The following is a 13,253-nucleotide window of genomic DNA, read 5'->3' as shown; positions in this document are numbered from 1 at the left end:
GCCGCGCCGCGCGGGCGAGGGTGCTGCCCATGCAGCGTCTCGGCGCCCCAGCGCCCCAGCCCCGCCCGCCTGCCTGCCGGGAGCTGGGAATGCGCTGTGGATTCCGTCCCCCGGGGCCACGGATTCCTGTCTCGAGGGTGGGGGGGGGGGAGGGCAGCCTTCCGCCCTTTGATCTGCCAGCTCCAGCCGCCCGCCTTGCCCAGGCCGTGCCCGCGCAGGGGGTGCGCGGAGGGCGTCCTGGCCTGGGGTGGCTGCCCCTCGCCACAGCTGACCCGGCCGGAGATCCCTGGAACCTCACGGTGCCCGCCCGCGCAGGAGCCTGAGCGCGGCCACCGGTCCAGAAGCTGAGCGGGAACAGGCCGCCCGAAGCCGGGTGGGGTGCGCCAGCGGGTGGGGGCCTCTCAATCCCGAGTGGGAGGGGCCGGGCCAGGGGCCTGAGTTGCTGCAGAGGCTCAGGGGGGTGGGGGGCGGGCCAGGGCAGTCCAGTCCCCCCGCAGCTGCTGTGTCTCAGTTTCCTCCTCTACAGAAGGGAAGTTCGTAGCTAGCACCCCCTCCCCCGCTAAAATGCTCCAGCCCCTGGACGGTTTAGGGCATCTGGGACGCTCCACCGCCTCGGCCTCGTGGCCCCAGGCAGCCGCGAAGGCGCCAAGGGGCGCTCCCCGAAAAGGGGGCACGCAGGCCTGCGCCGCCGCTGCCTGCCGGCGGGACGGGTCCCCCAAAGCTGGGGCCGGGCTCTCCGCCAGAGACGTGGCCAGGTCGGGTCCCCGGGGTCCCCGGGGTCCCCGGGGCGTGGGGGGGGGAACATCCGGGGACCGGAGCAGCCAGGGACGCGTCCTGCACGGGCACGGCCTTGCCAGGCCTCCGGAGGTGGAGAGATGGGGGCACGGGCGGTCCTGGGCCCTCCTCGCCCGCACCTTGCGCGGGGGCGGGGGGCGGGGGGCGGGGTGGGTCACCCCCTCCCCTCACCTTGCGCGGGGGCGGGGCCGGAAGAGCAGCGGCTGCGGATTCCTGCGCCGCCGCCGTGGGACAAGCCCGAGCCTGCGCCACCGTCCCGCCGGGGCACGTCGCCGGTGCGCGGGCGGCGCGGCAGGGAGGAGGGAGACCCACCCCGACCCCCACCCCGCCGCCTGCTGGGGTCAGGGGCGCGCAAGGACGGGCGGCCCGGGCCGGGGCCGGCGGCGGCATAACGCGCCTTTGTGCGCCGAGGCCCGAGCGTGTCGCGGCGGGCCCAGCGCGCGCCTCGCTCCAGCGCCCGCCCCCGGCCGGCGCCCCGGGCCCCGCGCGCATACCTGGAGAGGCCGGGGCTGCGGGGCGGGGTCCGCGGGCCCAGGGGGCCCCACCTGGAGCCCCTCCTACGGCAGCGCCCGCGCGGTTGCGCCCCAAGTCCTGGCTGCCGCTGGCTCGCGCCCCGGGCGCGCTGGGGGAGGGCCCGACAGGGCCTCGGAGGGTGGTTTGGCCGCACTGGGGAGAGGGGGGGCCCCCGCGGGACCCCAGCAGGATGCGGCGGCCTGGCCCCTGGGCCAGGGCGGGGGCTGAGGGGGGAGAGCGGGGACAGCGGCAGGAGGTGCCGCCGCCTGTGTGGTCCGAAAGCCGGAAGCTCTCGGGGAGTGTAGGGGATGGGGCTGGGAGGGCTGGAGCAGGATCCCAGGTGCAGGGCCTTGAGGCTCGTGGGGAAGCCAGGCGGGCCTCGTGCCTCGCTCCGGGCATGAGCTGCTTCAAGCAGAAGCCAGAGGCCGGCGCTGCCTGGAGGAGCTTGGGCTCCAGAGCTGCCCCAGCCAGTGAGCAAAGGTGGGTGGGGGGCTGGTGAGGCAGAGGCTGCTAGGCTGCTCCCCTTCAGCCCGCGGCTGGGGGTGCCCACTCCCACCCCTACCCCACTGCCCCCGGCCCACAGGGCCCCAGTAAGGGGAGGTGCTGGGGTAGGAGCATGCATGGGGTGAGGGGCACAGAGGCAGGGCAGGAGGTGCCCAGAGGGCAGGGGGCTTGGCCTGAGCATGAAAGGTGCAGGGCAGGGGGGGTCCACAGGGCCAGGGGAGCAAAGGATGGCGAGGGCCTGCTGGTGGGCACGGCCGGTGGACGGTGAGCGTGGGCACAGCGCCAACTTGGTGTGGGGGGGAGCGCGGGCCCCCGCAGGTGTGTGAGCAGGGGCGTGGCGACGTCTGACTTCTGGAAGGATCTCGGGACAGCCGCAGTGAAGGCAGGATGTACGGGGTCTAGAGGACTCCGTCCTCAGGTCGGGCCAGCGCCACTCACTAAACCCCAGCGCTGGGTTTTCATCTCGGTGGTTTCCAGGCTTCCCGTTATGGATAACTGTGCAATGAAAGTCTTTGTCCAATCGTTGCACCTTGTGTCGGATGGATTTCTGGAAGTGAAGTTGCTGGTCACTCTTGGTGTACGTCATCCACTGCTGGCCACAGAATCTGTGCCAATATTTGCCCACACCACTGGGACCTTCACAGGCCCAGAGCCTTCTCATCTCGGTCGTGCTGAGTCACTTTAAGGTGGTGGCGACTATTCCATTTGGAGGAGAGCCCGGGAGGGGCAGGGAGGAGCGGGGAGGGGCAGGGAGGGGCAGGGAGGAGCGGGGAGGGCTGGGGAGGGCCGGGGAGGGCCGCTTTCCCGGATGCTCCTTAGCCACCAGTCTCCCTCGGCTCGAGTGCGCCACAGCTCTCGGGCTTCTCCCGAGGTGGCCTGTCCCCTTGCCGAGGGGGCCGCCGGCCGGCCCACCTTTGCCAGCGTCCTGCAGGCTGGTGGGCCCGGGACTGGCACTCCCAGTGGGGAAGGAGCTGCCTGACGGCAGGCACCTGCCCGTGGCTGGACGGCGCCGCCAGGGGTCCACGACGGCCCAAGGGGGAAGGGTCCCGGGCCCCCAGGCCTCTGCCTCTGGAGAGAACATTTCCGGGCTTTTGGCATTTTGTGGGGGCGGTCCAGCTGTTCCAGCCTGAGGCCACCTGCTCGCAGGTGTGTTTCTTCAGAAGCGCTCTGCCCATGCCCCCACCGAACCCAAGCACCCTGCTCGCCCAGGCCGCGCACCGAGAGCAGCCCGCCCCGCTTTCTCTTGCGTGGTCTCTTCCCCAGCGCTCTGGAAGCTGGTGGTCAGCACTTCCAGGGAAGCGGCTGTGGCTCAGCGGACAGGGGCGTCCGCCTACCACACGGGAGGCCCAGGGTTCAAACCCCGGGCCTCCTGACCCGTGTGGAGCTGGCCCACACGCAGTGCTGATGCGCGCAAGGAGTGCCGTGCCACGCAGGGGTGTCCCCGCATAGGGGAGCCCCACGCGCAAGGAGTGCACCCCGTAAGGAGAGCCGCCCAGCGCAAAAGAAAGTGCAGCCTGCCCAGGAATGGTGCCGCCCACACGGAGAGCTGACACACAAGGTGACGCAACAGAAAGAGATGCAGATTCCCAGTGCTGCTGAGAATGCAAGGGACACAGAAGAACACACAGTGAATGAACAAAGAGCAGACAACGGGGTCGGGGGAGAAATAAAAATAAAATCTTAAGAAAACAAAACAACAAAACCACTTTTATGCACGCTTTCCCCCGGATTTAACAGACCCTGAGCTCTCCAGTCCACCTGAAATCACGGTGGAAAGAAGGGGCGCCCTGGCCCTCCCCTTCCCACGTCCCCGGTCTGCCCACTGGGGAGACAGGGGCTCCTCGCAGAGCAGGTGCACTCCCTCAGGACGTGCTGCTGCTTCCGCCCCCTGGGAAGGGCTCCTCCCTGCACCAGGGTGCTGCCCCTGGTCCCCCCGCCGCGCCGAGCTGCTCTGCCGCGGCCCCCGCCACCAGGGCCCTCAGGGAGCCAGTCCCTGGGGAGATCAGCTCGACACCCACAAAACTCCAAAACGAGCCTGAGAAAGACACGGGGCGGGGGGGGTCTTGCCGTGGCCGACATGCCCCTCCATAGCCCGGCCCGGGGGGTCCGAGCCCCCAGGAGAGAGGGCGGCCACCACCTCCACACACTGCTCTCGCTCCTCCCAGAGTCTCGACTCCAGCCCTGCCCGGACGCTCGGCAGAGATTGAGGTGCGGCCACTGCCCGGGGGGGGGGCACATGGGGGACACACGGGTGTCCACGGCTGCCACAGCAGGACGGTCTTGTGTGGGTGGGACCCTGCCAGACTCCCAGTGCGGGGCACCCAGGGCCTGAGGGGCTTGGCTGGGTCTCGGAGCCTCGAGGGCCTTTCTGGCACCAGTGGACCCTCGGCTGTGCCCACCCAGACGCCCTGGGCCCCAGGGTCAGCAGCTGGGCCAGGCAGGCTGGGTGGGGTCTGGGCCGTAGGGCTGCCCAGGCCACGGCCAGGCTGGGGGGGAGCAGTGTCCACCCTGGCTAGGGGCCGGGTGGCGGGAGCTTGCGGGGAAGCGCAGAGGGGCTCTGAGGCTGAGGGTGGAGGAGGGACCGCCCCCTGGGGGAGGGGTGGGGTGCTGAGGGTGCTGAGGAAGGCGGAGGCTCTGCTTGCGCCCCGCGCTTGGGGGGAGGCTGGCCCCAGGCCGCCTCTGCTGCCAGGCCCTCCGCCCCTTCCCGGCCTCAGCCTTCCCCAGGGGAGCGGGAGGCGACGGCCCCCTCCGTCCACCACTGGCCAAGCTGGACTGGGCAGTCCAAGGTCAGGGCCTGAGCCCCACCCAGTCCGGGGGGCCGCAGGGGCACTGGGACGGGTGTCGGTGGGGCCGGACTGGCCGTGGGGGCTGTTCCGGTGCGGCCCGGGCCCGAGTGGGTGCCCCGGCCACCACCACGAGCCTACGAGGCGCGTCCCGCGGGGTCAGCTCCCGGCTTTGCCGGGCCCCCGGGGAGCCCCCCCAGCCCTGCCCTCCACCTGCAGAGCGCCCAGCGGGGAGTCCAGAGCCCCAGAGCCAGGGGGCCCAGAGGGGCGGACCCCTGGCCTCGGGAGGACAGAGAGGTGGCTCGGCTCAGCCTGCGCCACCCCCCACCCATCCACCTGCCCGACCCCCGCCCTGGGGGCCGGCCTCTGCCCTCGGGGTCAGCCTGGCTCGCACAGCCCAGCCCCCAGGACCCTCCTGCCTGCTCCTCCCTCCTCCCCCCTCTGCGCGCCCTCCTCCTCCTCCTCCCCCTTCTCCCCCTCCTCCTCTCCTTTTCCTCTCCTCCCCCTCCTCCATCTCCCCCTGCCCACCCCCTGCTCCTCCCGCTCCTCCCCGCCCCTCCCCACTCCTTCCCACGTGACAGTCAGTGGCTGCCCACCTGGTCCTGGCTGCACCTGTGAAGCCACAACTCGGCCTCTTTGTGGGTCCCAGGCCCCTCAGCATCCAAGCAGAACCGGGGTGAGAGCCTGTGTTTCCCTCAGCCGAGGCCCGGGCCGGTGGTGGGCCCGGCTCCCAGAGAGGTCGAGCGTGTGGACTCAGGGCTCAGCATCCTGCGGCAAAGCAGGCGGCTAAGGGGGCCCCCAGGCTGAGCAGGGGGAGGGACCCCCAGGCTGAGCAGGAGGGGCTAAGGGGGACCCCCAGGTTGAGCAGGGGGAGGGACCCCAGGCTGAGCAGGAGGGGCTAAGGGGGACCCCCAGGTTGAGCAGGAGGAGGAGGGACCCCAGGCTGAGCAGGAGGGGCTAAGGGGGACCCCCAGACTGAGCAGGAGGGGAGGGGACCCCAGGCTGAGCAGGAGGGGCTAAGGGGGACCCCCCAGACTGAGCAGGAGGGGAGGGACCCCAGGCTGAGCAGGAGGGGCTAAGGGGGACCCCCAGACTGAGCAGGAGGGGAGGGACCCCAGGCTGAGCAGGAGGGGCTAAGGGGGACCCCCAGACTGAGCAGGAGGGGAGGGACCCCAGGCTGAGCAGGAGGGGCTAAGGGGGACCCCCAGGCTGAGCAGGGGGAGGGGACCCCCCAGGCTGAGCAGGAGGGGCTAAGGGGGACCCCCAGGCTGAGCAGGGGGAGGGACCCCCAGGCTGAGCAGGAGGGGCTAAAGGGGGACCCCCAGGTTGAGCAGGAGGGGGAGGGACCCCAGGCTGAGCAGGAGGGGCTAAGGGGGGACCCCCCAGGCTGAGCAGGAGGGGAGGGACCCCCAGGCTGAGCAGGAGGGGCTAAGGGGGGACCCCCAGGCTGAGCAGGAGGGGGAGGGACCCCAGGCTGAGCAGGAGGGGGGAGGGGTCCCCAACCCGCCCCTTCCAGGTCACTCCAGGTTCAAAGATGTGCAGACCCCAGGTCCCGTGCAGTGTCCGGTCCAGCCCCCGCCCTTGCCTGCCACCCCCACCCCCGGGAGCCGCCCGGCTGAGCCCGGTGGCGGGCGTGCTGCAGCTTGCCCTGGCATTCTCCGCCCGACAGCCTGAGAAGAGGCGGGCAGGCCCCGCCGCCCCCCCGACACACCGGGAGCTCAGGCCCCCGGGCTGAACAGAGAACACCAGCACAGCCCACTGACTTGTGGGCGCCGTGGGGAGAGGAGTCAGGGCATCCTGTCTCCTCGGCCCAAAGCCCAGCATGGACGCGGCCTTGTGGAGGCCAGGGCCCAGCACCACGGCCAGAGCTGGACTGCCCTCTGTCCAGCACCAAAGGAGCTGCTGGGAGGGGAGGGGTCCAGGCCTGGTCATGGGGTGCAGGGGGCCGGGCAGCTCAACCCAGCAGCGGCCCAGCTGGGGTCAGAGGCCACAGGAGCCACGGTGCCCAGAGAGCAGAGGCCCCGCCTTGCTGCTCGGCTGCCTCCAGACCTCCAAGGACACAGGAACTGGGGCCTCGGAACTTGGCAAGCACGGCCGAGGCAGCAGTGGCTCAGGGTGCCCTGGCGTCACCCTCACGCCCCGACCCCATCTGGGAACATGGCAGAAGGATGCCACCTGTCCTGTTCCAGTCTTCTTTGAAGGCCTGTACAGAGATTTCAGGTTGGGAAGCAGACGTGGCTCAGCTGATGGAGCGTCCACCTTCCACGTGGGAGGACCAGGCTCGATGCCCAGGGCCTCCTGGCCTGTGCGGCGAGCTGGCCTATGTGGGGTGCTGCCACGTGCAAGGGGTGCCCCCCACGCAGAGAGTGCCCCCTGCAAAGGAGTGCCCCCCGTGCAAGGAGAGCCGCCCCGTGCAAGAGTGCAGCCTGCCCAGGAGGGGTGCCGCCCACACAGAGAGCTGACGCAGCAAGATGACACAACAAAGAGACACAGAGAAGAGACAGGAAGAGATGCAACGAACCAGGGAGCTGAGGTGGCACAAGAGAATGGTCGCCTCTCTCCCACTCCAGAAGATCCCAGGATGGGTTCCCAGAGCCGCCTGATGAGAAGACAAGCAGGCACAGAAGAACACACAGTGAGTGGACACAGAGAGCAGATGGGGGGGGGGGATGAAAATAAGGAGAGAGAGATTTCCAGTTTTGTTCATAAAGGACTTATGGATGCTAAGAATAATTCCTGAATATCTTATAATTTTTGTTCTTTTGGAAAATAACCTTGTTTTCTGTTATATTTTAACCATTTTTTGTTGTTGACTTTTGTGTTGTTGAACTTGAGTACTAATGGTTAACCTCTTGATTATTTTGAGGTTTAATAATCTCTTGAGATGTGGAGGCGTTTTTGGGACTTGGAGGTGCCCTGGATGGTGCTTCAGGGGCAATCACCAGACAGTGTAAATCCTCCCAGGGCCCACTGGATGGAACGTGGGAGAGTGTGGGCCATGATGTGGACCACTGACCATGAGGTGCAGAGATGCCCAGAGATGTACTTACCAAATGCAATGGATGTGTCATGATGATGGGAATGAGTGTTGCTGGGGGGGAAGTGGTGGGGTGGGGGTGGTGAGGTTGAATGGGACCTCATATTTTTTTAATGTAATATTTTTACAAAATGAATAAAATTTAAAACAACAACAACAAAATAATCTCTTGATTATTTTGAGGTTATCTGAAAATACATAATAATACAATTTTATTTACCTTCTTCTAGCTCCTAAACCACTGATTTCTTCTTGTCTCATTGCATTGGCCAGGGCATCTGAAATAATACTAAACAGTAACTGAGTTTAAGCATCTTGGGCTGTTCCTCCAAGGGAATCTGTTAGGAGTATCTGCTTTCTCTGCCTTCAGTTCCAGCAAGTCCTTTTCAAGTTGAGATAATTCCCTCTAGTCCTCATTTCCTAGCTTTCTTTCAAAAATCAAATGATTTATTTTACATTGGTTAGTAACAATTGCTATTTTTCCTCTTTGAGATGGTGAAATGCTGCTTTAAAATTACCAGTTAGAACTATCCATACATTCTTGAGAAAAGCTGTGACCTTAGTGTTCTGTTGGATTTTAGTTAGCTAATACTTCAAGATTTCAAAAATTCACTCTCAGATGTAAACCTGATTCAGAATTACTTGTTTCGTGCTTCCTTATCTAACTAAATACTAGCTTCAGAGAATGGGCTGGACGACTGCTCTACTTTCCTTTTTCTGGAATAACTCCTATTTCACTTGGATTGTCTGTCGCCTGAGGGTCTGGCAGATTCGACCTGTGACAGCCGCGGAGCTGGGGCTTTGGGGAGCGTACGTATGGTGGGGAGGGTGGGTTGTTATTATTTTAATTTCTAAAATGATTATTAAGTGAAATAAAAATCGTTTTCTATTTCTTCTTGTCACAATTTCAGTATTTTTATGAATCTATGCATTTTGCCTAGGTTTTCAACTTTATGGGTGTATATTTGTTCAAAAACTAAATTCTCCTATAATTAAAATAACTCTTATGACTGTAGTTGTTCCCACTTTGTTCTAGATCTCGTTTATTTCTCTCCTTTTTCCTTTATCAGTCTTTTTTTAAAGATTTATTTTTTTTATTTATCCCCCCCACCTCGTTGTTTGCGCTCATTGTCTGCTCTCTGCATCCACTTGCTGTGTGCTCTGTGTCTGCTCTTCTCCTCTTCAGGAGGCTCCAGGAACTGAACCTGGACCTCCCATGTGGGAGGCAGGCGCTCAATTGCTTGAGTCACCTCTGCTCCCCTCAGTCGGCCTTGAAAGAATTTTTTTAGAGATCCAACTTTAATTTTGTTCATCATTTCTACTTTTTGTTGTTGTTTGCTCTTTAGTTGATTGGTTTTTATCTTTATTATTTCCTTCCTCATTTATTTCTTTGAATTTATTCTGTGCTATTTTTATAGATCCTTGACTTAGCTTGTTTCCAGCCTTTCTTATTTTCAGACATATTCAAATGTATAAAGTTGTCTCTAATGCTGTCTTAAATGTGTGCCACAAATTTTAACTTGTAGAGTTTTCATTACTGTTAATTCCTAAGTACTTTGAAATTTACCTTATAAATTCCACTTTGAAGATTATTTAGTATTTCTTTTTAAATTTCTGAATGTGACATTTTTAAAGCTATTCTTTTTTTTTTAAAGATTTATTTTTTTATTTATTTATCTCCCCTTCCCCCCTCCCCTTGTCTGCTCTCTGTGTCCACTTGCTGCATGTTCTTCTTTTTGTCTGCTTCTGTTATTGTCAGCGGCACGGGAATCTGTGTTTCTTTTTGTTGCGTCATCTTGTTGTGTCAGCTCTCCGTGTGTGCGGCGCCATTCCTGGGCAGGCTGCACTTTCTTTTGCGCTGGGCAGCTCTCCTTACAGGGTGCACTCCTTGTGCGTGGGGCTCCCCTACACAGAGGACACCCCTGCGTGGCACAGCACTCCTTGCATGCATCAGCACTGCGCATGGGCCAGCTCCACACGGGTCAAGGAGGCCCGGGGTTTGAACCGCGGACCTCCCATGTGGTAGACGGACGCCCTAACCACTGGGCCAAGTCCGTTTCCCTAAAGCCGTTCTTTTGCTACTGGCTTCTTTTTTGAAATCATATTTTATTTATTTATGGTAATAAACACACACAGAATTAAGTTCACAAGGTAGAATAAATTGTCCCCCCGGTGCAGACACCCACCTCCCACCCAGAGGTCATGAGCGCTGCGGGCTCCTGAGGGTCCCCTCGGAAGGTGCTCCCAGCAGGCGTGGGCTGCGGGGTTCACAGGGAGCGGCCGGGCTCCTCCTGCAGCCCTGAGGCCACACGTTCCCGGGCCGAGGGCCGCAGCCCTGGCCGACGCAGTATAAGCAGGCGCTGAGCGGACACGAGGGCGCGGGCAGTGCCTCCCCTGTACCTGGGCTGGGACACCGCGGGGGCGCGTGGAGATGAGGCAGGCGTCGCAGCCAGGAGGCTGTAGGCAAGCCCCGGGAAGGCGCCCGATCGCCAGGACGGCCTTACAGAGGAGCCAGCCGGGGCCGGACCACGGCCTCTGCGCTCCTGGGGGAAATACGCCCTCGTTTGTTGACAGCACGGAAGGTCGCTTTTCTGTTCCTAGACGACAAAACATTTCTCACACACAACCGCACGCGAGCTCCCGTCACACGGGCTCGAACACCTGCCCCGCGCCGTGGGTCCCTCTCAGCCGGCAGCCCAGCGCCCGCTGAGCTGCTTCCGGGTGGCCGCCGCCCTCGGTGCGCGCGCCCCCCTGCCCAGCTGCTGGCCTTCCGGGTGTTTCCAACACTTTGCTGTTACCGACGAGGCTCTAATGACTAAGTGGACGTTCTTCACACGTGTGAAAACCTGTCTGTAGGAGAAATCCCTAGACGTGGAGACTGCCGTCTTTATGACATCGAATTTCCTCATCCAAGAACACGGCACGTCTCCCATTCACCCTAGCCTTGCCTTGTGTTCTTAGGGCTATTAGAACGTTTTCTTCATTTGGGTCTTTCACGTTTCCCTTTTGGTACATTTATTCCCAGGTATTTTAACTTTTCAGTGCTATGGCAAGTGGGATCTTTTCTCTCCTTAAGGTTTCTGTTAGCAAGTTGTTTTCCGCACAGAGGAAAGCTAATAATTTTGTTCCCTTTGTCCCAGCTACAGTATTGAAATAATGTTTGTAAAATAATTGATCTTCTTGGATTTTCTAGAGATTTAATCATATCATATGCAAAAGTGGCATTATACTTCCTCCTTTGCAATTTTTATACAACATTTCTTTCCCTTTTTTAATTAAAAAATGTTAAATAACCATGATGACAGAGAACAGCCTTCCTGAGCTTGTTCTCTGTTTTTTTTTTACCTTAATTGGGAGCTGCTAGTGTCTCCCCCATTAGATGTGGGGAAGGGTGAATCGATGTATGTCATCGTGTTGAGAGAGTTTTACCAAGAATGGACTTGACTCTGGCCGTGGCCACGTAACTGGACTCGCACTGAACGGCCTGCCGTAAACAATAGGAATCCAGGACAAGTGCAGGAGGCTGTTGTTTGCCGACAGCCAAGGACCGAGCTCCATGAGACGGGCAGTCCTGAGGCGAGCCCGTGTGTCCTGGGTTGTACTTGGGGCTCTTTCTTACCAGGACATGAAGCAGAGGTGGAGTCCAAACGGAGCTCGGCCGCCTCCTGGAGCCGGGGACGCGGAGATCAGCCCGGAGGCTGGCGGCGCCGGGCGCGCGGAGAGGACACGGCCTGGCCGCGGCTGTCCTGCGACCCGAGGCCGGGTTCGTGCCTGCACAGGGCCGCTCCGTGAGGCCGGGAGGAGAGGCCGCCAGCTGAGGGTGGACTGCAGAGGTCGGGCGCGCCGTGCGGGGGCACGGGGGCTCTCGTGGCCAGAGCGGAGCAACTTCACACAGCGCCCCGGCAACAGGTGAGATGCCGGGCGACGGCGCTCTGTGGGTCAGAACGAGGAGAAGGACCAGGGCAGGGCCAAGGTCAGCCCGGGAAGCTCCGGCGTGCGAAGCTCCGGCAGGCCCGGCCCAGCCAGGATCCACCAGCACTTCAGTGCCAGCCAGAACAAGACGACACCTTTAAGAGAAGACAGCAAACGAAGGCCCTTCCCATGCAGCAGCCAGGAGGGCCACCGCCAATCAAAGCTTACAGACCCCTGAAGGAGCAGAGAACGGTGACCCAGCATCGGGAAAAAATAAGTCGAGAGAAACGGATCCCCAGACTACAAGGTTTTGGAATTAGCAGACCAGAAAGAATTTAAAACTGCTATTGAGGGAAGCGGACTTGACCCAGTGGTTAGGGTGTCCGTCTACCACATGGGAGGTCCGCGGTTCAAACTCCAGGCCTCCTTGACCCGTGTGCAGCTGGCCCATGCGGATTCTATGAAACACGGGGCGTTTACGTGTTCTCCATGCGCATTTCCACATACAAAACCCTTAGTTACTAGAAAAGAGCAGCTTCAGCCCGAGCAGGCGACTGACGTGAAGCTCGTCAGTCATGCCACAGACTGGGCTGCGTGTCGCTGGGCAGGAAGGCCTGAGAACGTGAAACGGCTTCCACGATTTTCCTAACGAGATCCACAGCCGGAATCTAAGAAAATATCGGACAGATCCAGATTACGACATCGTCTGCAGCGCAACTGGCCTGTGACGGCGTTAAAGAGCGAGGGGCGTCCAAGGCCAGGAAACACCGAAGAATCGGTCCAGCCCGAAGAGAGGAGAGGTGGACCACTAAACGCAAGGTGCGCCCGGCGGCCGCGGGCTCTGAAGGGTGGTGTCTTAGTTTGCCACGGGGCTGCCGAAGCGAAGCACCGAAACGGGTTGGCTTTTGTATGGGAACTTCACTTAGGGTAAAAGCTTACAGCCCTGAGGCCGTGGAATGTTCCAGTCCAGGCACCTAGAGATGCTCCCCCCAGCCAGCTGCTGTGATCCCGGCCTCCTGCCGGCCGCGGTCAGCCTGGAGCTGCTCCGCCGGCCCAGCCCCTCTGGCCTCTGTCTGTGGCCCTGCGCTCCGCTGCTTCCGGCCGAAGGATAAGCACAGGATCAGTGGAGTAGAAGTGAGGTCCGGGAATGTCAGTTATGGTCAATTAATTTTTTTAAGATTTATTTTTTATTATTTACTTATTTATGCGCCCCCCCCCCCTTGTTGTTGCACTCGCTGTGTGCTCTCTGCGTCTGCTCGTCTTCTTTTTAGGAGGCACCGGGAACCAGACCCAGGGCCTCCCATGTGGGAGGCGTGAGCCACCTCCACTCCTGGGCAACTGATTTTTAACGAGGGTGTCAAGGCAATTCAGTGGGGAAAGGACAGGCTTTTCAACGAACGGTGCTGGGACACCTGCATAAAAATTAAATTCTTCTAGCTGTAAGAGAAAATAATAAAACTCTTAGAAGAAAAAATAAGGTAAATCTTTGCAACCTTGAGTTAAGTAAAGGTTTCTTAGATACGTCACCCAAGCACAAGCAATAAAAGAGAGAAAACTGATAAATTGGATTGGATCAAATTGAAAATTTTTGTCCATCAAAAACACCATTAAGAAAGTGAAAAGATGAGCTACACATTGAGAGAAAATATTCCAATCATATATTCAATTAAAGACTCCTATCAAGAATTATGTATGTGTACATATATATT

The 13,253-nt window shown here is 60.5% G+C and overlaps 1 protein-coding gene across 1 annotated transcript in view; it reads right to left on the bottom strand.

Moving 5' to 3' along the window:
- Positions 1-452: 452 nt before the first annotated feature.
- JAG2 (jagged canonical Notch ligand 2) overlaps positions 453-13,253 on the bottom strand; it is a 60,042-nt gene continuing 47,241 nt past the window's right edge. Inside the window, exons 9-13 of the mRNA XM_058294904.1 lie at positions 6,359-6,497; positions 4,618-4,808; positions 1,463-1,515; positions 967-1,289; positions 453-859 (exon numbers count right to left, since the gene is read on the bottom strand). Of these exons, the coding sequence (XP_058150887.1) occupies positions 453-859; positions 967-1,289; positions 1,463-1,515; positions 4,618-4,808; positions 6,359-6,497 (1,113 nt within the window). The remainder of the gene's footprint in view (positions 860-966; positions 1,290-1,462; positions 1,516-4,617; positions 4,809-6,358; positions 6,498-13,253) is intronic.

The sequence above is a fragment of the Dasypus novemcinctus genome, chromosome 3, assembly GCF_030445035.2.
Source record: "Dasypus novemcinctus isolate mDasNov1 chromosome 3, mDasNov1.1.hap2, whole genome shotgun sequence".
Lineage (NCBI taxonomy): Eukaryota > Metazoa > Chordata > Mammalia > Cingulata > Dasypodidae > Dasypus > Dasypus novemcinctus.
Note: the sequence above shows the minus strand (reverse complement) of the source record. Positions and strands in the feature narration are given on the sequence as shown.